The sequence below is a fragment of the Rhinatrema bivittatum genome, chromosome 9 (assembly GCF_901001135.1).
Source record: "Rhinatrema bivittatum chromosome 9, aRhiBiv1.1, whole genome shotgun sequence".
Classification (NCBI taxonomy): Eukaryota; Metazoa; Chordata; class Amphibia; order Gymnophiona; family Rhinatrematidae; genus Rhinatrema; species Rhinatrema bivittatum.
The window spans coordinates 61808741-61830867 of NC_042623.1; the positions used below are offsets into that span (position 1 = coordinate 61808741).

At 47.7% G+C, this 22127-nt stretch overlaps 1 protein-coding gene across 3 annotated transcripts in view; it reads left to right on the forward strand.

The window, feature by feature from the left end:
* Positions 1-22127, forward strand: part of CPNE8 (copine 8) — a 587797-nt gene that overhangs the window by 161365 nt on the left and 404305 nt on the right. For all 3 annotated transcript variants that reach the window (XM_029615275.1, XM_029615273.1, XM_029615272.1), the window contains exon 7: positions 4814-4877. In XM_029615275.1, coding sequence (XP_029471135.1) covers positions 4814-4877 — 64 coding nt within the window. The remainder of the gene's footprint in view (positions 1-4813; positions 4878-22127) is intronic.

Below are 22127 nucleotides of genomic sequence, written 5' to 3' on the forward strand. Positions count from 1 at the left end.
GGGTAGTCTGGACTATAAAAGCGTATGTGTGCATGCGCCTGTGCGTGAATGCATGTGCCTCTGCCTGTGTATGTATGTGTGTGTGTGTGTGTGAGCTTGTGCCTGTGTATGTGTTTGTGTCTTTGCCTCTGTGCAAGCCAGTGTATGCGCATGTATGACCTTATGCATGCATGACCTTATGCATGCTTATACCTATGTCTTTCTGTCCCTTGGCATGTCTCCATGTGAGACAATCCCAATTTACCCTATGATAATAGTGAACTCAAATTACTCAGGATTTTAATACAGCATCCAAGCAGTTCAAAGACTCTCTGTACTGGTAGCTGATCAATCAAATCTGGCCAGAGAAGTCTTATTCTAAATTCATCAAACTCAAATTGTTCTTATGACAGATGTGTCCAACCTGGACTGGGAGCTGCACAACCAAGGCTTTGGGTCTGCTTAGGAGCAACACCATCAAATAAATTTCCTTGAGCTAAGTGCAATTTGCTAAGCTTTAAAAGCTTTCAGAGACCAGTTGGCCAAAAAAATTGTCCTCATTCAGACAATTAGGTAGCTATGTTCTTCGTAAACCATAATGGAGGAATATACTTGTACATCCTATGTCAGGAAGCTGTAGGGTTGTGGGCTTGGGCTATTTATCAAGAGATGTACCCAAGGGCCATATACATGGCAAGCAAGGAGAATATTTTGGCAAAAAATTGAGTTGGATCCTGTCAACATACGAATGGTCCCTGGACAGGAGAGTAGCAAATCAGATATTCCATGAGTGATTGTTCTGTTTGTGTCTCCTCTGAATAGAATGTTCCTGAACTTATGTTCCAGAAGATTCAAGGCAAACTAACCTTGGATGCTTTCTTCCTAGTTTGGGGAGAGGGTCTTGTGTGCTTATCCTCCAATTTCTCTAGTGGCAAAAACTTTGCTAGAATTCAGAAGAGGTCAGGGGACCATAATCATCATGGCTGAGACAGATTTGGTTTCTGTTTCTGTGGGAGCTGTCCATCAGGGAATCAGTCAAGTTGGGGAATTCCCCAACTTTCATCACTAGAATGAGGGAACATTGCATCATCCCATCAGGTTCCTAACCCTCACAGTCTGGATGTTAAGAAGATAGCATTGATATCCCTTAACCTGGCTGAGAATATGGGCCTCATTTTCTAAAGTATCGCAGGCCTGTGATACTTTAGGGAATGAGGGGTGGGGGGCCAAAACGGGGGGCGGGCCTGCGCTAGCCGGCAGCGATCGCACCGTCACGGTGCGATCGCTGCCGGTTTCACACCCAATAGCGCCACCATAGGAGGTGTAGCTATTGGGAGCGAACTCGGATGCGAAAAGGGCCTTACCTTTTCGTCATCCGCGGCGTCTTTGCGGAGTCGGCCCCGGTGACGCCCCGACTCCTCCTCTTCCGGGGCTGACTCCACCCCCATTTTGGTATCGCACGCGAAAAGGGACATTTCGCGTGTGAAACGTCCCTTACCGCGTGCGATACGTTTAGAAAATAAGGCCCTATGTCTCAAATTCTCTTGGCTTGTTGGAAAAAATCCACAAGAAAATCTTATGGTTTTAAATGGAGGAGGTTTGCCTTCTGGTGTTCCATACAAAACCTACTTCAATACCTTCAACATTTTTCAGAGTCTTGTCTGAAGACTAACCATGGGGGGTTATTTTCTAAAGGTTTATCGTGTGCGTTAGGGCCTTATCACACATGATAGGAAGTAAATGACTGGGAGGGGAGGAATCGGGGTGGGGAGGGTGAGGAGTTGGCCGCGGCACCACTGCCGGTGGTAACGTGAGGAACAGTAGCGCGGCAAATAGCACCACCTTTTACGGTGGTGCTATTTGTGTGAAAGGCTGCAGTTGGCCGAATCGCACTGCCACAGTGTGAACAGCTGTGGCCTTTTGCAGGCACCCCCCTTCGTTCCCGCCCCCTTTTTCGCATGATTCATCATTCTGTGGGCGGGATTCATCATTCTGTGGGTGGAATGAATCCAGCCCCATGTTAGGTCTCATTTCAATGCAGTTGGTACTAATTACCACCATGCAGAAAGTAAATCAATCTCCATACAGCCTTTAGTTGTCAGATACATGCAGGGCTTGCTTATGCTGTAGTCTCCCATCAAGCCTCCCATTGTGTCTTAGGACCTCAATGTGATAAAAGCTCCCTTTGAGCCATTAGACTCCTATGTACTGAATTACCTGATCTGGAAGGTAATATTTTTGGTGGCAGACACTTTGGTATGCAAAGTCTATTTCTGTTGGGTTTGTTTATGCAATGTTTATGAATGTTTTTGTGTTACCTTTGAGTGCGGGATACAAGCTATTTTAAATAAAGTAATTCATTAATTAGACTTATACTAATAGAATAATACTGCACATACATCCTAAGTTTCTTCCTAAGATAGTATCGAACGTCCATCTGAACCAATCAACCATCCTTCCAACATTTTTTTACAGGCCACATGTTCTCAAAAGTAAACAAGCCTTGCATAGTTCGCATTTCAAAAGAACCTTAGCCTTCTGATTGGAGTGAATCGAAACCCTTAGCTTTTTATTTCTTTTGACCCGAACAAACATGATGCTGCCATTGCCAACTGCACCCTTTTTAATTGAATAGCAGATTGCATCCGTTTCTGTTATGCCCTGACCCTGGAGGCGCATGTCAAGGCTCATGGTGTCAGAGCCATGGAGTGTCAGTGGTTCAGTTGACACATTCTCATTTCATTATTGTTTAAAGACTCCCGACAGTACAGTAAGGTTGTTTAATCTGTCTTGCGGGGTATTTCACTGTGAGGATTTAACATCCTGCTTGTCTTTAGAGAAAGCAAAAGTTGCTTACCTGCAATAGGTGTTGTCAGAGAACAAAAGGATGTATGTCTTCACAGAATCCCCTTGGATTTTGTGCCTATATGTTCAAAGCTATAATAAAGAACTAAAAGAGGCCATGCACAACATCTGTGACACAGAATGGTCATAGAAGCATACAAACATAGAAATGACGGCAGAAGAAGACTAAACGGCCCATCCAGTCTGCCCAGCAAGCTTTCACACTTTTTTTTTTCTCTCATACTTATCTGTTACTCTTGGCTCCTAGTAACCTTTTTTATTCTATTTCCCTTCCACCCCCGCCATTAATGTAGTATTGGAACTGCATCTAAGTGAAATAACTTAATTAGTTAGGGGTATTAACCACCGCAGTAAGCAAGCTACACCCATGCTTATCTGTTTATCCAGACTATGTAATTCAGTCCTTGTTGGTTGTTGCCTAAATATAGATCCACGTTTCTTCATTCCCCCCTGCCATTGAAGCGGAGAGCCATGCTGGCTCTGCATTGAAAGTGAAGTATCAGTCTTGCTTTCCTGTCGTTGAAGCAGAGAGCTATGCTGGATATGCATGAAGTGTCAGACTTTCTCCCCCTGCCGATGAATACCTGGAAACTCTGCTGGAGACGGGGAATTTTCATCTGTGGAAATACTAAAAAGCTCTAGGCCCTTCTGTTTACTACTCCCCCTTCAGTAAGCCTGCAGGGAACAGGAAGTGAGAAGTGAGCCTGGAGCATACACTGCAGGCAGCATATGGAGAGAAACTGGAAAATGGAGAGGAGCAGCAATATACACAGCTCAGTCTGCAGCTGTTATTTCAGGACATGGGACTCAATTGAGGATAGAATGAGAGTGCACAGGTCAGGGAGATGCAGCTTGTATGGGGGAGCAAAAACTGTTCTGGTGTCAAAGAAAGAAGAAGGGGAGGAATTCTAGGTTCACCCCTGAGGGAGAAGAAAAGTGGTAGTGGTGGTGACAATGGAGGGGTTGGAACAGAGAAAGTTGATATGCATTATTCCTTTCCCATGCCCCCTTTCTGCTAATCAACAGAAATCTCAGGGTGTCCACAGCTCTAAAGTTCCCAGTATGAGGATAGCACATACATGCTTACTGGAGCATACCAAAGCTTCTAGAAGCTTTGAAGTAAACTTCACGTTACAGGTAAGCAATTTTTGCTATCTGATCCAGGAGTGAAACTCAGGTCCTCTATATGGCACTCTACAGTGCTGCCACTAGGCCAGCTCAGGTTGTACTTATTTTGTAAAAGAAAGCTTCCTATCATTCAGTCTCAAAGAGTTAGAGAGAACAATTTTCAAAACCATGTACAAAACCTGGATAAATCATCCTTCTGAAAATTGCCCTCCCTCAGCGCCGATAAAAGTATGTGCAGTGTTCCACAATGCATGTGCTTCTAACCACATTATGAGGAGGTATTACTGGAGGGAACATATTTAGGTTGAGGGAGGAAAATAATGTGCATAGATTGCAGTTTCAACTCTATGCACATTATTTTTCATGAAAAAGTAATGTCAAAAAAAGGAGATGCAAGTGTTTATAGGTACTCTGTGTTAATAAGCAATGTTCCCTGTAAACTCTGTGCATGTGCGTGTGCACACAGGTAATGAAACAAGCACACATAGGAAAACATAGCATGCACAAGAAAAGGAAAATAGAATGGTGTTTCAAAGAATACTGTGCACAAATTTGTAACACTGTGTTTCACATGAGAACATTTTTGCACACACAACACACAAAAAATTGGAAGGAATATTGCCTGTTTCAAATGGAAAGTACTTGTTTGCTTCCCTTTTAGAATTTGTGCCAAGCCCACAGGTAAAAAGTACCTGTGTACTTTGTTCCATTATAGTCACTTTGAAAACTGGCGCCAGAATGCTTTCATAGTTATTTTGTGAAATTGTGCACTTCAGTTTTTAAATATGTTTAAATGTTTAGTAATATTTAATCTGAAGGCTCTCTTTTGAATTTGTTACAGAGGAATTCCAGGAAAGAAATGTGGTACTATTATATTAACAGCAGAAGAGCTGAACAATTGCAGAGTAAGTAGAATGCAATTTATTCCAGACATTTGAAGTATGAAATGTTTTCCTATCTGGGGGTAAATAAGAACAGAGTATAAAAAGATATGAAGTCTTAAACAAAGAAGTAGTATTTCAAAAGGAGTTATGCACATAAACCCTCGTTTTATGTGCCTAAATGGCCTTTTAAAAATAACCCAGGTGTTGTGTACGATTTTGCACATACTTTTACGTCCACTACATAAATCCACTTTGAAAGTTCAGGCTATTAAAGTCTGCATGTTAAAAAAAACTTGCAGACAAACCTTTGTGGGCTTTTTCAAAATTACTCTACCCAGTCCTGTTTATTTTCTATGAAGCAAATATTCAAAAGAGCTAGGCACCTAAATTTAGATGCTTAAAAATTGGGTAGGCAGGTAGGCAGAGTTAAGTTGAATTAAGATTTAGTTACTTAATAGTGATTTTCAGCAGTAGGCAACTAATTTACATGGCTAAAACAAGACACAGGGATAACTGTCCTAAATCTAGGCACTATCTCAGTGCCCTTGGCAATTTATCACTTCCAACACTTGGTCTATAATTCCCTCTCTCCTGAACCCCCTTACTTTAAACATCTCCTCCCCACAAGCCATAGTTCTCTCCTTCCCATCCCTGGTATAATGATCCTCTGGCAGACCCCTTCTCCCTAAGAAGATCCCCAGGACCACTGAAACACCTCCGGAAATTCATCTCAGTATTCCAGAGGGCCTTCCATCACCTTCTGAAGTAAATAATCTCTCTCCTGCTAGAACCACTGACTTTTGCTGAATGGCCTTGCTTAGTAACATGTGACTTCATTTAGCATACATCAGTGATGTCAGCAGGAGGGGGAAGATAGAAGACCCATAGGAATCATGAGGTGAAATTCTAGAGGGGTGTGGGTTTGTCTAGGGATCTTCATGGAGAGAGGTGGGGACTGCTGGAGGATCATTGCTCCTGGAGATGGGAGGGGATCACATATTGGGAGAGGGTGCAATGTTTAAAATATCAGACTTCAGGCAGAATGGAAGGAAAAGAACACAATTTGGAGGGAGGTGATATTTAAAGTAGCGGGGTTCAGGAGAGGCAGGATCACAGTTTGGGGAGGGAATGAGGAGAGAGGGTTGAATTTCACAAGGTGAGGTACCTATTTTAAGCCAAGGTTGTAGATCCTAAATTTAGGAAGCCAATTTTGGTCATCTAGATTTAGCCAAATTTTCAAATGAAAATCTAGGCCCCCTAGATTCAGCTGAAAAACTCCTAAATCTAGGTGGCCAAAATGTCACCTCTTAAAGGAGGTGCTCAGCCCTGGCTGAAAATTGGGCCATGTGTGGTTTTCTCTTTGGAAGCAAGGTACATTTCAGAATGAAGCTGAGAAATATCTAAGGGGAAGTAGGCCATATTTTTCTTTGTGGACAAGCAGGAACAAATTCAGCCACACAATTGGGTGATGTCATTTTCAGTGCTGATGTTGAACATGTTCTCTCCATGCCCAGTGTCTCCTTGGTCATTTTCTTCTGCCAAATCCACTTTGAAAGTTCAGACTATTAAAGTCTGCATGTTAAAAAAAAAAACAACTTGCAGATGTAAGCCTTTGTGGGCTTTTTGGAAATTACTCTCCCCAGTTAAAGGACGATTTTGCTCGCTCTCTGCTACTGTTGTGATTTTTTTCACATTCTTTCTCTTGTAATTTATTTTATTTTCTCTTCTATTACTTATTTTACTTGTCCTCTATGAGTCTCCAAAAAAAATGTTCTTTTTTTCTATTTATTTACCTCCTCTACCATATTGGAAAAATCCTCAAGATCTGGTAAGAACCCATTCAAACTATGCGCTAAATGTGGATATAAGATAGCCAGTTTGGACTGCCACAAATTCTTCCTCCATTATCTGGACCCTGTGCACGATTTTTCCAATTGTATGGCATGTAGCAGAATGTCCCCATGAACACATGCTTAGGATATCTCAAGGTTAAGTACCAGTTGTCCTCCCTGTTTGAGATAAAGCAAAGACGTTCTAAGAGTCCAGTACTTGAAACCAAGAGGTCTGAGTCTCCAAGGGGTCAAGACTGTGACTCCATTTTCCCTTGTACTGAACACAAAAGACAGAGACGTGGACCCTGTCGATGCTATCAGTGGATACAATGTACCAAACTGAGACACCAGTAGTGCAGAAGAAGATGATGACACCATCTACCATCATAGACACCATCCATATCCACCTCTTTGGTGCCAAAACTTACGGCACCAAAAATTGTCACAGAATGTATGCCGTTTGGCTGTGATGTGATTGAAGCAGCCCAGCAGGTGAGCCCGCTAGGCCCATGCCAATAGTAGGTGGACAAGTTCAAGCTGGGGTGAGGTGTGAACTTCACCTATACCAATCCCTTTCCCCACAGGTTATGCCCTTGGGTTCTGGGGCTGACAGTGGGATGGGGTCCACCAGTGGTTACACTGGCTTCCTGCTTCTTCTGCCACCGGTGGGATGAAGTCCACTGGCGGCCACACAGGCCTCCTGCTTCTTTCACTGCTGGTGGGATCGGGTGCACCGGCGGTAACACAGGCCGCTCTTTGCTCCCAATGCTGACCCCCGGGTGTGCCGCCCCGTGCAATTGCACGGTTTGCACACCCAGTGGCACTGAGCTTGCCAGGTGATTTGCTACTCTTTAGTTTGTCAATTTGCCATAGTACATTTTCCAGGTTCACTGAGATTTGTTTCACTTCTTCTGAATCATCACCTTTGAATGTCATTTCTAGCATGGGTATATCTCTACAACGAATATGGAAGATGCACAGCACACCAAATGATAAACAAAGTGGAAAGTGTGTTGCCAATAATTCAATGGTCTGGTAGGTCACATCAGAACCAATAAATAATGTCAACGAGTATAATTCATAATTTCTCCCCAACATGGCACCATGTTTTGCCATAACTGCATTTGGAGGAACAGTTCTACAAGGAAAATGAAGCATGAAAAATGGTTTAAATAAACAGACCAGTAAAAGGGGCTGCAGCAGTGGGAAACCAATCAGTATACATACCACAATACAGTGAGTGATGAAATAATGTCTGTAGGAAAATGAATAAACAGATTAGGATGCATAAGATAAACAGCAGCATGCTTGTAACAACAAATCCGCTAAAACTCATTAAGGTGCTGACTGATGAGCAGATATTAAACAAAATGTCAAAATACACTGTGACCAAACTAATGGAAATATGCCAATCTTGAGTAGTCTAAAGTAATAAAGGAAGGCTGAAACAAACTTGCCAACGAAAAAATAATATGAGGTACAAAGTAATAAATTTAAAAAGTGAAACTGAAAATAGAAAGAATATAAAAAAACATAGAAAGAATAGGTCTGCAAAACAAGTAAAGAGAGGTGCAGATAGCGTTCTAGTGACCATAAATGTTTTAACGAAAGTGTTATGTTTTGTGGGTATGTGGGCCCTTGGCCCGAGATGCAAGTTGTTACTACCTGTGGGAAGGACCCCCACAGGTCTGCACCGTCGGGAGATGAGGTTAGAAACAGTGGCGAGCTCTGGGTGAGGCAAAGGAGAAGTCCAGCGGTACCAGGAGAGGACCTCCGAGGAGAGTAGACTGTAGGCAATACCTGGGCAGGGACCCCGAGGGGAGGAGTGCCAGATAGATCGCAGAGCGGGGGGCGTGAGGCTTGGCCAATCAGGAAGTACTCCGGAGGGCAACCCCGAGGGGAGGAGCTGCACAGCGTAGGATGATGATGTAACGCCATAGGCCAACCCACAGGACAGGGAAGCCCGAGCTGAGCCTCTGGTGACGACTTGGCACCGCCCTGAGGAGCGGGGAAATGTTGGCAGTCTCGATATAGTACTTTGGTGCAACCCCGAGGAGCGGGAAAGCGAGCAAAGTCCCAGAGAAACTGGAGGGCGCTACCCCCGAGGAGCGGGGAAGCTCTGGTAGTCACTGTAAAGCGTAAGCACGGTCCCGAGGAGCGGGAGGCGCAGACAGTTTTGTTTAGGTTGTGGGCACAACCCCGAGGAGTGGGGAAGCCCCCCTGTAGAACTCACGGATAGATGAGATGTCCCAGAGGTAGTCCCGAGGAACAGGAGGCCTTGCAGGTTAGAACCCAGGAGATGCAGAGCCAGCCTGAGGAGCAGGGAAGGCGAGGAGAGCAAGTCCCCAATGCGTGCCCTAGCCCCCGAGGAGCGGGTACCAGACAGGGTCCGAGTCCAAGGCACAAAGCGTAGTCTCAGGAACACGTTGGTAGTAGTCGAAGACATATGGAACTTGTTGCCAAGTCACTGGCTGAGGGCGAAGGTGGGGTTTAAATACACCGGTCTGATGAAGTCATCAACTGGAGACGCCCCCAGGTTCCCGCCGATGAGGCTTCAAAGGAGGGCCCGGTGGCGCGCGCGCCTAGGAAGGCCCAAAGTCGAGGAGGATGGTGGCGACGTCCAGACCGCCATGAGGAGTCCCGGGGAACGTGGCAGTGAAAGCTGGCCTGAGCCGCGAGCAGCCCCTGGGAGGGCAGGAGAGCAATGCAGAAAGTAAGTACACGCGGTCACAGCCGTCTGCGACTGACGAGCATAACAGAAAGTTGGAACACTGACAAAATGTCTAAAAAGAAAATAAACAACCCGTTCTACAATTGAAAAACAACCAGTTCAAAGATTGAAAAATTGGCATAAGGAATATAAACAACTAACCATGTGTTTTGAAAAGGTTTGAATCACGGCTGAAAAGCATGTGCAGAGAGATGAGCAGTCATATATACTCTGCAATGCTCAGAGCGCGCAAAAATGCCAAGGGTGCAGTGACAGCAAAGAAGCAGGGCAATGACATCAGCAATAGAAGAAGCTTCTGATTGTGCTGTAGAGATAAGAAAACCCATAAGGAAAACAAAGAGCCCATAAAAAACACCCAACACTAAGATAAAAAGGAAAGTGAAAGTAAATGAACATAGGAATAAGAATGTAAAAAGTGCCTGACAGAAATAGATGTGAGTGCAAAATGTGCACCAGACCAGCTGAAACCGGGGCAGTGACAACAGAATATGAGGCATATGCTAACTGTGCTACAAGCAGGCAGACCACACTATATCTTTGAGACCCGTGGGAATCAGGAAGTTGAACATGAAGCTCCAGCATTACTCCTGGTAAGTCAAACGCTTAGAAAAATCACTGCCATGTGGTGATAGGGGAACCATTTCTAACTTGAAAAATCTAGGATCATCTAAGAGTGATGAAAGTCTAACCAGTGAAACTAGAGGTACTTCCAGTTTAGCAGTCCTAATGCAGGAGCAGTGCTCAAAGATTCTGGTTTTTAATTTGCGGATAGTTTTGCCTACATATAGAAGTTTGCACAGGCATATAATGACATAAATCACTCCTACTATGTTACAAGTGGAGGAATGGTTTAAAAGATAAGATAGCCCTGTGATAGAGTATGTGAATGTAGATAAGGTCAATGACATGGGACAAGCAAAACAATTACCACAAGGAAAGTGTCCTAAATGAGCATCTGGTGATGAGGTAACAGGCTTCAAAAAGGAATGTACTAAGATGTCCCATTGGTTTTTAACTCTTTTAAAGGCAAATCTGGAACAGTTTGTGAAGATGAGTATAAGGAGCTAATGTTTGCCAATGATTGTTAATAATAGAACAGATCTCTCTTATGTGACCAGAAAAAGGAAGGACGCATGTCATGGTGTCATCAGTGTCAGTAGTAGATGGCAAAAAAAGACATTCATGATGTGCATATAGGGCACGTTTGTATGCCTTTTTTTTTAACAAGCTGTGGGGGTAACCTCTGCTGACAAAGCAAGAAACCAGATCTTGAGCGTGCAAAGACTAAGCAGAAGTAGTGGAGCACAGATTTTGAAGGTTAGGAATTGGCCAGTGGGGATATTCCCTCTCAAATGTCGTGGGTGATCACTAGAAAAATTTAAGAAGGTATTGCGATCAGTTGGTTTACGATAAATGGAAGTGAAAACCTGTCTGTCTTAAATAGTAACCATGATGTCTAGAAAAGGTAACTGGTGATGGGAAATAGAGTACATGAAATGTAAATTGGTTTCACATTGGTTGAGCCAATCAAAAAAGGTGAAAAATTGAATGACAGTGCCTATCCAGATAAGAAAAATGTCATCAATGAACCACAATCTAAGGGGTATGAAAAGACTATAAAATTGTGACAGATAAATTAATTGAGATTCAAAATTTGAGACATATAATGAGGCTATATCCGGGGCCATAGTGCACCCATAGCTATGCCATTGATCTGTTGATAATAGGTGTCCTGGTTATATTTCTTTCATCTTCCTCAGTGAATACCGAAGTCTCTCTGCTATGGCTTTATTATCCCTAAGTGCCTTTTTTACCCCTTGATCATCCAAGGGTCCAACTGACTCCCTTGCAGGCAGGCTTTTTACTTCAAATGTACCTGAAACAGTTTTTATTATGAGTTTTTGCTTCCAAGGCAAACTTCTTTTCAAATATTTTCTTTGCCTTCCTTATCAATGCTTTGCATCTGACCTGCCAGTGCTTATGCTGTTTCCTATTTTCTTCATTTGGTTCCCTTTCCTATTTCTTGAAAGATGTTCTTTTAGATATTATAACCTCTCTCACCTCACCTTTTAATCATGCTGGTAGTCGTTTAGCCTTCCTTCTGCCTTTTCTTTTTTTTTTTTTTGTCAAAATACTTTTTATTAGCAGGGGGGCGGTAACATCGCCCAATCAATCAAAGAACCATACAACACAGATAAAACTTCAACAACAGTAAGAACAGCGCTGAGCCAGAGTCTCATTATACCAGCCTCCCCTAATTTTCCATTTTCTCCCCATTACCTCCCTCCCTGTACCATGCCCCAAGCCCCACAGCACCACATTCACTCCACATTCACACCCTAGCACCCCCCCTCCCCTTCCCCCCCTCTTTGGATGACCAATGCATTGTAAAACCATTGAGGCGTAATTCAGCCTGTAAAGACTTAGGGAAGGCATTGAAACAAATGTCCCAGCAGTCACAGTAGAGTTTGTCTGGGCGCCTCTTGCCGGCCAAAAAATCCACTTTTTCCAACTGTGCAAGAGAGGCCATTCTGTTAAACCAAGCATCAATCGTAGGCACAGTCCGGGGTTCCGTCCAACCTGCTAGAATGGTGCGACACGCCATCAAAACAGCCACCCTCTCAAAGCGAGCCTTAGAACGGCTGCCTGGCAAAAGGCGGGGTGAGGCACAAGTAAGTAACAGCATCCCAGTGAGCCGGAGAGAGACACCTATGCAAGTGCCAACCACTGCCAGCACAGCCTGCCAAAAGGGTTGGAGTAACGGGCAGGCAATCAGCCGATGAAGCAGCGTGTCCTCCGCGGTTCCACAGGTAATACAAGTGGGAGATGTCGTCAACTTCATCTTAAATCGACTAACATCATCATAGTAGAGGCAATGTAAAAGTTTAAACTGAAGCTCCCGTAGACTCAGATCAGGCAGCAATTTATAAAGGTCCTGAAACCAGCTCGACATCTGCCGCTCCGTGATGGAGGAACCCAGAACTCCCGACCACCGGGTTGCCACCCGGTTGAGAGGGATAGCATCGCCCAGCTTCTGACCAAGTGTCTTCCAGCCCGTAATGGTGTTCCACAAATAGGCAGTATCAAAGATGGTATTGGCAAACTTAATCTCAGCTTCCACCATAGGGCGTGTCCAGGCAAAAGCAGTCAAATAATGGCGGGCTTGAAGAAAAGCGTAGAAATGTTTAGAGGGCAGCTGAAAGGTGCGCGCCAGCGTTGCAAAGTCCAGTATGGCACGGGAGTCGGGGTCATACAGATGAAACGCAAACAGCACCCCACGCTCCGCCCAAAAGCGAAACACCGAGCTGCACTCACGACCTGGAAGAAATTCCACATTAGTCAAAAAGGGAATCAATAAGGACCTCACTCCAGATAAGCGATGGAGGTTACGTATCCATCGCCATGCTCTTACGCAGGGTGTTAGTAATACCGTAGGGTAATAGGCAGTGCGGCGTTGTACCCCCCCGCATTTGAATAAGGTTCAAGGGAGAGCCCGGAGTCGACATACGTCCCAGCAGCCCCCCTGCCTTTTCTAATGCATGGAATTCATCTGGTCTGGGCTTCCAAGATGGTATTTTTAATGTGAGCCCTTTGGCTGTGGCATCTCGAGAAATAGCGTCAGCATCCAGGGGTGACATATCATCTCAGTGTAGACTCACTATTTCAAAGCCTGCTGATCAGACACTGTCACTACCGGTATTAGTTTCAGAGTCAGATTCTCCTTCTATAACTATTCAGCCTCTTCCTCCTGATTGCCATCGTTTCATTCAGTACATATAGCTGGGTAACTTTAGGCCTAACTAGTCAGAATTTAAATATGGCCGATTAGGTGTAAAGTTATCCAGCATTGTATGGCCTTGTATGTGGGAATCGCAGAGCAATGCGATCCTGGCCGCTTCTAGGATATTATCAGAGTAATGCTGGAAGTTGCTGGGATCACATTGCTCTGTGATCCCCACATAAGAAATGGCCCACTTAAGGTACCAGGTGAGTGGGAGGGAGGGCAGCAGATGCCAGGGGGTAGGAGTGCTGGTGGTGGTTTGGGGGGGGGGGGGCAGTAGATGGGGTTTACTTTTTATCTTTAGCAGGGATAGAGGGAAGGGGGAGGGCCAAGCCTGGAGCTATGGTTTACTTTTTATGTAAATCAGATAAAAGGGTTGGGAAGGGGGTCTGGGGATGTGGGTAGATGTTACTCGGGGGAGGGGCTTGACTCGGGCTGGGAAGCCTGCAATTTTATTTTATTAACTTCAGTAAGGAGTGCTAGTTACCCGGATATCTTTTGACAATATCTGGGTAAGTAGGCCTAAAGTTATCTGGCTACGCTAGCTGGATATACCCAATATTTGGCTAGGATAGCTGGATAACTCGACCTCTCCCTGAAACTCCTCCAAAACACCCCTTTTCTATCCAGCTAACAATTTAGAGAGAGAAATGTCTAAACATGCCACATTTGCCATTTAGATGGCTAACTTTTCAGTTATCTGCAGTTTAGATGAAAGGTGCTAGAGTAACTTTTGAGATAGCCATCTAAATGACTTTTGAATATGGACCTCTCTATGCTTAGATGATTGATTTATATTGAGTAGATCCTTAGAAGAAATGATGCTCAACACATCTTACAAACCTTAGGATTCATGAAAAACTTTGAAAAGTCTCACCTGATCCCTTGGACTTCATAAGAGCAAATTTGAATATCCATAAGGGAAAGGCCTTTCTCCTAGAACAAGCAGGATGGTAGTTCTCACACATAGGTTACATCATTAGATGGAGCCGAGCCTGGAAAACTTCTGTCAGAGTTTCTAGAACTTTGACTGGCACACTGAGCATGCTCAGCGTGCCCTAATCTGCGCATCCACGCGGGGTCCCTCTTCAGCCTCTTTTTTTCCGCGGAGCTGTCGTCTTGTGGTCTTGGAGCTTGTTCTCTTTTCTTCTGGAAAATGTTTTTTTGTTGTCTTTTTCCTGCACTGGGTCCTTCTTGGTTCCCCCTGCCTTAGTTAGTCCCTGCGGCATGGTAAGTCTTCGTTGTGCTGTCGGTTCCCTGTAGCGATGTCCTTCGGGGGCCCACAGGTCATCAACTGTTCACCAGTCTTGTTTTTTTGTTATGGCGTCATCGGGTTTTCAACGGTGCCCCCAGTGCCCTCGGATGATGTCAGTCAAGGATCTCTTTGCCTGAGGGCTTCCCACAACATTCGGGGGGTGCTGGCTTTGTGATCAGATGACCTCCAAGGGTTTGGAGGCCTGCCTTGACAAAATGGAGAAACTTATTGCCTCTAGGAGGTCTGAACCTTCGACATTGGCATCGGTGTCTTCGACACCGAAGGATCGTGGGCAACTGATGCTGTCTGGTAATGCCAGAGGAAAGGGAGGGCTAGGGACTGGCCCTTCTTGGCCTCCTCCAGGTCGAGAACATCTGGGTCTTCACTTTCCACTTCGGCGCTGGGGAAAGACCAGGCCGAGTACCATGGGAAATCATGAAAGCATCGGCATTGGTTGCTGTTGATGCACAGAACTGGACTCAGGGAGGCACTGGCTCTAGCTTTGATGCCCCCAAAGCGTCCCAGAGTCGAGGAGATTCTACCCTCCATTGATGCCGGGCTCCGAGATGGTCTCCTCTGATTCTGGTGTTGGGTACTGACCTCCCTCGAAGCTCTGAGGATGATCATGCCACCCTTCTGCCTCTCAGCTAGTCCTGGTGTCAGCGACCTTCAAGGAGGAGTTGCAGCGTAGGGTGCAGCTGGCAGTGGATTGAACCCTGCGGGGCATCGAGCCAGTACCCGTGGCATCACTGCTGGAGCCACTGTTAGAGTGTCTCAATGTCCTCCTCAGCATCCTCCCGACTCAGCTGGCTCCAGTGACCCAAGAACCAACGATGCCTTGTGGGGCACCGTTGCTCCCTTCGCCTGATGCCATCCTCGTGCATGGCTCCTCAGATGAGGAAGACCCTTCAAGTCCAGCAGCGCTGTTGTGCCCTCCCACTCCCCGGCCAGCCCTTCTGGGTCTGCCCACGGGACCATCAGGGCCATTGGGGCCGTCGGTACCCGCAGTGCCTAAGCCTTGGGACACACTCAGGCCTTCGTCCCTGGCTGTTTTCAGTGAGGACGATGCCCCTTATGACCCCTGGGGAGATGACACCACTGATTCCTCCTCGGTGGATTCCGAGGGCCTTACCCTGGACTCGTCTCCCTGGAGGAAAGACGGAAGTTCCCATCTGAGGACTTAACCTTTGCAGAGTTTGTGTGGGCCATGGCGGAAGAATTCCATTCCAGCTGATGACAGAGGAAGACACCAGGCACAAAATGCTGGAGAGCGTCCAGTTTTTGGATGTTCCAAAGGAGGTTGTGGCTGTCCCAGTCTACAAAATCTTCAAAGAGCTGCTCCTGAGGATTTAGGAATACCCCCTTATGGTGCCGGCTTTGAAAAGGAAGGCAGATGGGGTTTACCCTGGTCCAGCATGCCACTGGCTTCTTGAAGCATCAACTCCTACAGAAGTAGGTAGTGGTCGAGTCTTTGCTTAAGAAGGCCAAGCGCTCATGGACCCATGCCTTGGCTCCCCCCCTCCCCCCCCGGGGAGGGAACACAGGGTGCTGGATGCACTGGGCAGAAAGGTCTTTCAGGGCATCATGCTGATAGTCCAAATTGGCTCCTACCAGCTCTATATGACTCAGTATTCCCGTAACCTTTGGAAGCAGGTTCAGGAGGTGGCAGACCGACTGCCCCAATAGCAGCAAAAGGCTTTCCTGGAGATTTCACAACAGGGCCATGAGTGCGTTCAACCTACGATGTGTTTAAAACAGTGGTGAGAGTTGCAGCTGCCGGGATTGTCGCCTGCAGGCTGGCGTGGCTCTGGGCCTCGAACCTCAGGCCGGAAGTGCAGGAGAGGCTCGCGGACTTGCTGTGTACTAGTGAAAATCTCTTTGGCAATAAGATGAGGAATATGGTGGCTCAGTTGTGAGACCATCACAAGGCCCTCCAGCACCTTTCTGCCAGCACTTCTGATCCACCACCCTCAGCCAGGAAGTCGGCGCGGCACGGCCCAAGGCGCTCTTTCTATTGTTAGTGGAAGTATTACTCGCTTGCATCTCACTCCCATCCACAGAGGGTGAGCTCTCAGGGCCACTCCATGCAACATAGAGCTTCCAAGCCTCAACCAGCGCCCCAGTCAAGCCCTGCTACAGGGTTTTGACTAGAAGGGAGGGAGCAAAAGTCAGCCACCCGTTCCCACACACTGGGACCTCCCGGTTGGAGGTTGGCTACAATTCTTTGCGGATCGATGGCCCAATGTCACCTCAGACTAGTGGGTTCTGTCCATCATATCACAGGGATACAGGCCGAATCTACTGGGTGTTCCATCAGATTCTCCTCCAAACCCTTTTGGGGGCCAGCAGCACATAGTAATGGCCAGGGCGGTCGAGCCTGTACTTTTAGGTCAGTGGGGACAGGGATTTTACTCCCGGTATTTTCTGTTTCAAAAGAAAACTGGGGGACTCCGTCCCATCCTGGATCTGAGATCCTTGAACAGATTTCTAAAAAGGGAGAAGTTCAAGATGGTTTATCTGGGCACCCAATTCACCTCTTGCAAAAAGGGAACTAGCAATGCTACCTTGATTTAAAAGATGCCTACACCCACATTGAGATCTTCCAAAGTCACAGGAAGTATCTCAGGTTTCTGGGGGCAAACACCACTTTCAGTACAGGGTGTTACCATTCGGTCTGACCTCCGCACTGTGGATCTTTACCAAGTGTCTGGGCATGGAGGGGGCACACCTGCACAGATTGGAAGTGCAGGTTTTCCCCTATTTGGACGATTGGTTGGTCGAGCACTACCCAGGCGGGAGTGATGCAGTCCCTGTGCCTGACCATCTGGGTGCTGGAGTCATTGAGGTTCATTATCAACTACCTGAAGTCTCATTTCAGCCCGTCGCCGCAGCTGAACTTCATTGGAGCCCTACTGGACGCGTCTCAGGGGAAGGCCTTTCCACCCCATGCCAGAGCGCTGACCCTGGTGTCCCTTGCCGGGGTAGTGCGGTGGAGCCAGCGGGTCTCGATGAGGCTGTTAGGGCACATGGCCACTAACGTCCATGTTACCCCTTCGCATGTTTGCTCATGAGCGGGGCCCAATGGACCCTGAGGTCGCAGTGGCGTCATGCCACCCAGAGCCTCTAGTTTCACAACCGGGTTACATCATCTCTCTGGAACTCCTTATTCTGGTAGGGGAACCTCTACAATTTGAATTGAGGGGTGTCATTTCAGTCTCCCCCTCACCATGGATGCGTCCAACCATGGGTGGGGGGCCCATGTGGGAAGGGCTCTGCACCCCAAGCCTGTGGTCCACCCAGAAAGCTCATTGCCAAATCAACTTCCTGGAGCTCTGGGCGATCAGGTACGCTCTCTGGGCTTTCAGAGATCAGCTGGCTGGCAAGGTGGTCCTGATCCAAACTGACAACCAGGTCACAATGTGGTATATCAATAAGCAAGGGGCACGAGATCATTTCTCCTGTGTCAGGAAGTGGTCCAGATCTGGTCCTGGGCCCTGTCCTAGGGGATGGTGCTCTGAGCCATGTATCTGGCCAGAACGGAGAATGTGATTGTGGACCGGTTGAGTCGAGCCTTCAGTCCCTGGACCAGGTAGTGGTAGATTGGATCTTTTGTTTTTGGGGAATCCCAGACGTGGATCTGTTTGCCTCCCGCTTCAACAGCAAGGTGGCTCAGTTCTTCTCCCTGTACTGGGCAGATGGCGTTCCGGCCTTGGGTGCCTTTGCCCATAACTGGGGACAGGGCCTTCTATATGCATATCCTCTGATCCCTCTAGTGACGAAGACTCTTCTGAAGCTTCGTCAGGACCGAGGGACTATGATCCTCATAGCCCCTTATTGGCCGAGGCAGGTCTGGTTCCCGTTCCTACAGGAACTCTCCCTCCAGGAGCCAATCAGCTTGGGGACTTCCCCAGACCTCATTTCTCAGGATCAGGGCAAGCTCCAGGCCCTGTCTCTCACAGCCTGGATGTTGAAAGGTTGATTCTGCAGCCCCTCAGCCTCTCAGATGATGTGTCTTGGGGGCTTCCCAGAAGCCTTCCACTAGGAAGCATTTTGGGCTAAAGTGGAGGAAGTTTTCAGTGTGGTGTGAGCAATGCAGTCTGGATCCTTTTTCTTGCACCACTCACAAGCTGCTTGATTACCTCTTCCACCTCTCGGAGGCTGGTTTGAAAACCAACTCCGTTAGGGTGCACCTGAGCATGATCAGAACTTATCACCAGGATGTCGATGGTTGGCCCATCTCTGTGCAGCCTTTGGTGATGTTATGTCAGAGGTGGACCCTTGGGCCGAGGTGGGGTTGACGCAACCCGTAGGTAGAGACTTATGGGTCCCCACAGTCGGCAGGTGGAGTGGGCTGAAGTTAGAGGCCGCTGGAGCTTCACCTATATCAGCCCTTGTTCCCCTCAGGTGATATAGGTGAAGCTCCAGCACCCAAAGGTGCCGGCAGGACTTAGGTAGGCCTCGAGGTTAGTTAGTAATGAGAAGTGGTTCAGCCCAGAGACAGCAGCCGGTAGATGGCATAGTCCTACCCTGGACTGGATTCAACACAAGAACTCAGGCGCCAGAGGAACAAAAGGTAACTGGAGGCGCTCAAGCAAAGAAAGGCTGGAGCCTTGTAAGTTGACGTCCAGAGGATAGGCGAGAGGAGGCGTCACTGACAGGCTAGAATCAGAGCCGGCGGCAGTGGAGGTCGTGGCAAGCAATGTAGAACTCTGGACACAGAGAGGTCTGTAGCGTAGTCAATCAAGGCAATGGTCAGAGCATTGAGAAGGCAGGCGTAGTCAAGCGTAGCTGAGGTCTGGGGCTGGAGATAGGCTGAAGAGTAGTCAGGCGTAGCAGAGGTCCGGGGCTGGAGATAGGCTGAAGAGTAGTCAGGCGTAGCAGAGGTCTGGGGCTGGAGATAGGTTGAAGAGTAGTCAAACAAAGCCGAGTTGAAATCTAAAGAGTTAGTCCAACACATAGATGAGACAGGAACGAGGAAGACAGGAACCGAGAACCACAGGAATCAGGAACATGAAGCAGAGAGGATTCTCTATCAGCAATGAGTACTCTGAGTACGAGGAGACCTGTTGCAAAGGCAACGCTATGGAGCGAGGCCTGAGCTTATATACGCTGAAGAGTCTGATGTCAGCATCCGGGGCTGTGGCCAGGTTCCCGCAGCAGACCCTTTAAAAGAACTAGAGATGCGCGTGCGCTTAGGGAGGGGCGCAGCGCTGATGGCGATGTTTCTCCACGGGCCACGCAGAGAGGCCCGACGAGCAAGGACATCTTGGCTGGCAACAATGGGGTCCATGGCAGAGCTGGAGGCACTGGAAGCGACCCGAGGTCGGAGCTGGCGGCCCACCACCACCAGTGAAGAGGAACCAGGAGCTGGAGTCCACATGAGAAGGTGAGAGGGCCGCGCTGCAGGTGAGGTGTTTTATGCAAGGCCTGCTTCAGTTAAAGCCTCCCCTGAAGTCTCCTGCTGTGTCTTAGGACCTCAACATGGTATTGGCTCAGCTGATGAAGGCTCCTTTTGAGCCACTGAGCTCCTGTGACCTGAGATACCTGTCCTGGAAGGTCTTATTTTTGGTGGTGGTTACTTCAGCGCGAAGGGTCAGTGAGCGTCTGGTAATGGTGACCTACCCTCCATACACGAAATTCTTCTTTAACCCGGTGGTTCTCCGTACGCATCCTAAGTTCCTGCCTAATGTGGTAATGGAGTTCCATCTTAACCAGTTGGTCATCCTGCCTACCTTCTTTCCCAAGCCTCACTTGCACCACGGTGAGTGGGCCTTGCACAGCCTGGATTGTAAGAGGGCATTAGCCTTTTCTCTGGAGCAGACAGAAGGTCAACAGAAATCGACGCAGCTCTTCGTCTCTTTCGACAAGAATAGATTGGGAGTTGCCATTGGTAAGCAGACACTGTCCAGTTGAATAGCAGATTGCATGTATTTCTGTTATATGCTGGCAGGACTGTAGCTTGGGGGTCATGTCAAGGTTCATTCTGTCAGAGCCATGGCGACTTCGGTGGCCCACTTGCGGATAGTTCCTATGGAGGAGATTTGCAAGGCTGTGATGTGGAGTTCTCTCCACATGTTCACCTCTCACTACTGTCTGGTTAGGGATGGCCGACATGACAGTAGATTCAGCCAATCCGTCCTCAGGAATCTGTTTCAGCTCTAGAACCCGCCTAGAACCCATTTTTTCATGTTCTGGCTGTCTCCCTCTGTTACCAACAGCACAAGTGTTATTGTGCCCATTGGCACTTGGTTAGGTATCTGTTGATCCATTGTTTTCGGGAGCAGCTGGTAGTTAGGGATTCACCTATCTATGAGGACTACCATCCTGCCGGTCCTAGGAGAAAGCAGAGTTGCTTACAAATAACAGGTGTTCTCCTAGGACAGCAGGATGGTAGTCCTCATGAAACCCGCCTACCACCCCGCGGAGTTGGATTTCTCCTGTGTTTTATTTTATTTTTTTCATAATCTAGATTTCAAGACTGAAGAGGGGCTCCACATGGATACGTGGATTAGGGCATGCTGAGCATGCTCGCTGTGCCAGTCATAGTTCTAGAAACTTTGACAGATGTTTTCCGTGCCGGGCTCCATCTGATGGTGTCATCCTTGTGTGAGAAGTAACATCCTGTTGTCCTAGGAGAACACCTGTTACAGGTGTTCTCCTAGGACTGCTTTCTTCTCCTTCAAAGGCTGAATACCCTGACAGACAAGGCTCACGCCCTATCCAAATGCCAATCCAGTTTAGCCAGGTCTGTCATGGAAATGTTAGCCACCTGGCAGCTACAGTTCATGTCACACTCTTTGTATGTCCAAACATGACTGTTATGCTCAGGCTTGTGAACCCTTGGGCCGACGGGAGGATGGTATACCTAGGAGGAAGATCCGTAGGTTCTCCCGTCGGATGGCGAGGTAGAACAGAAGATGCGAGCAGCTGACCCTTGGCACTGGAGACTGAGGCGACTGTGGAAGCAGATGAAGAGTCGTGACATCAAGGAGAAGAACGGAGTCTTCGCCACTGGAAGTCTGTGGTCCCCCCAGGAGGAGCCCGTAGGGACCCGGACCTCTGGGACTTACGTGGACCTTTGAGAGGTCAAGGAGTCGAGAGTTCGGTACAAGGGCTAACTGGAGCTTCACCCCTGGAAGCCCGCAGTCCCCCCGGGAGGAGCCCGTAGGGACCCAGGCCGCTGGGACTTAGGTGGGCCCTTGGAGACGATGGTCCAGAAGAAGTCCGAGGTCAAGTGCCAGAGGGTCGTTGTTTACCAGTCCGAGGTCTTATACCAAGGGATCGCCACTTGCCAGTCCGAAGTCACACACCAGGAATCACCTCTTGCCAATCCGAAGTCACACACCAGGAACCACCTCTTGCCAATCCAAAGTCAGGAACCAGGAACACCAAGACGAGACAGGAACAAGGATCCAAAGTACAAGAACTCACCGAAGCAAGCAGACCTGACTACGTGGGACGTTGCCAAGTCAAGGAATGAGCAGAGGAAGTCTCCTTATATACTTCCTCTGTTCTGGCTTATTGGAATCAGCTGCAGGTAGTTAAAGGGACTAGGTCCCTTTAAATCTCAGAAGGAGGCGCCTAAGATGGCGGCGGCCATCTTGGATCGGGCCGCGGAGGAGAGCTGCCTGATGCCGTGCGGGAGGAGCAGGGACAGCTCCTGACCCGGCGG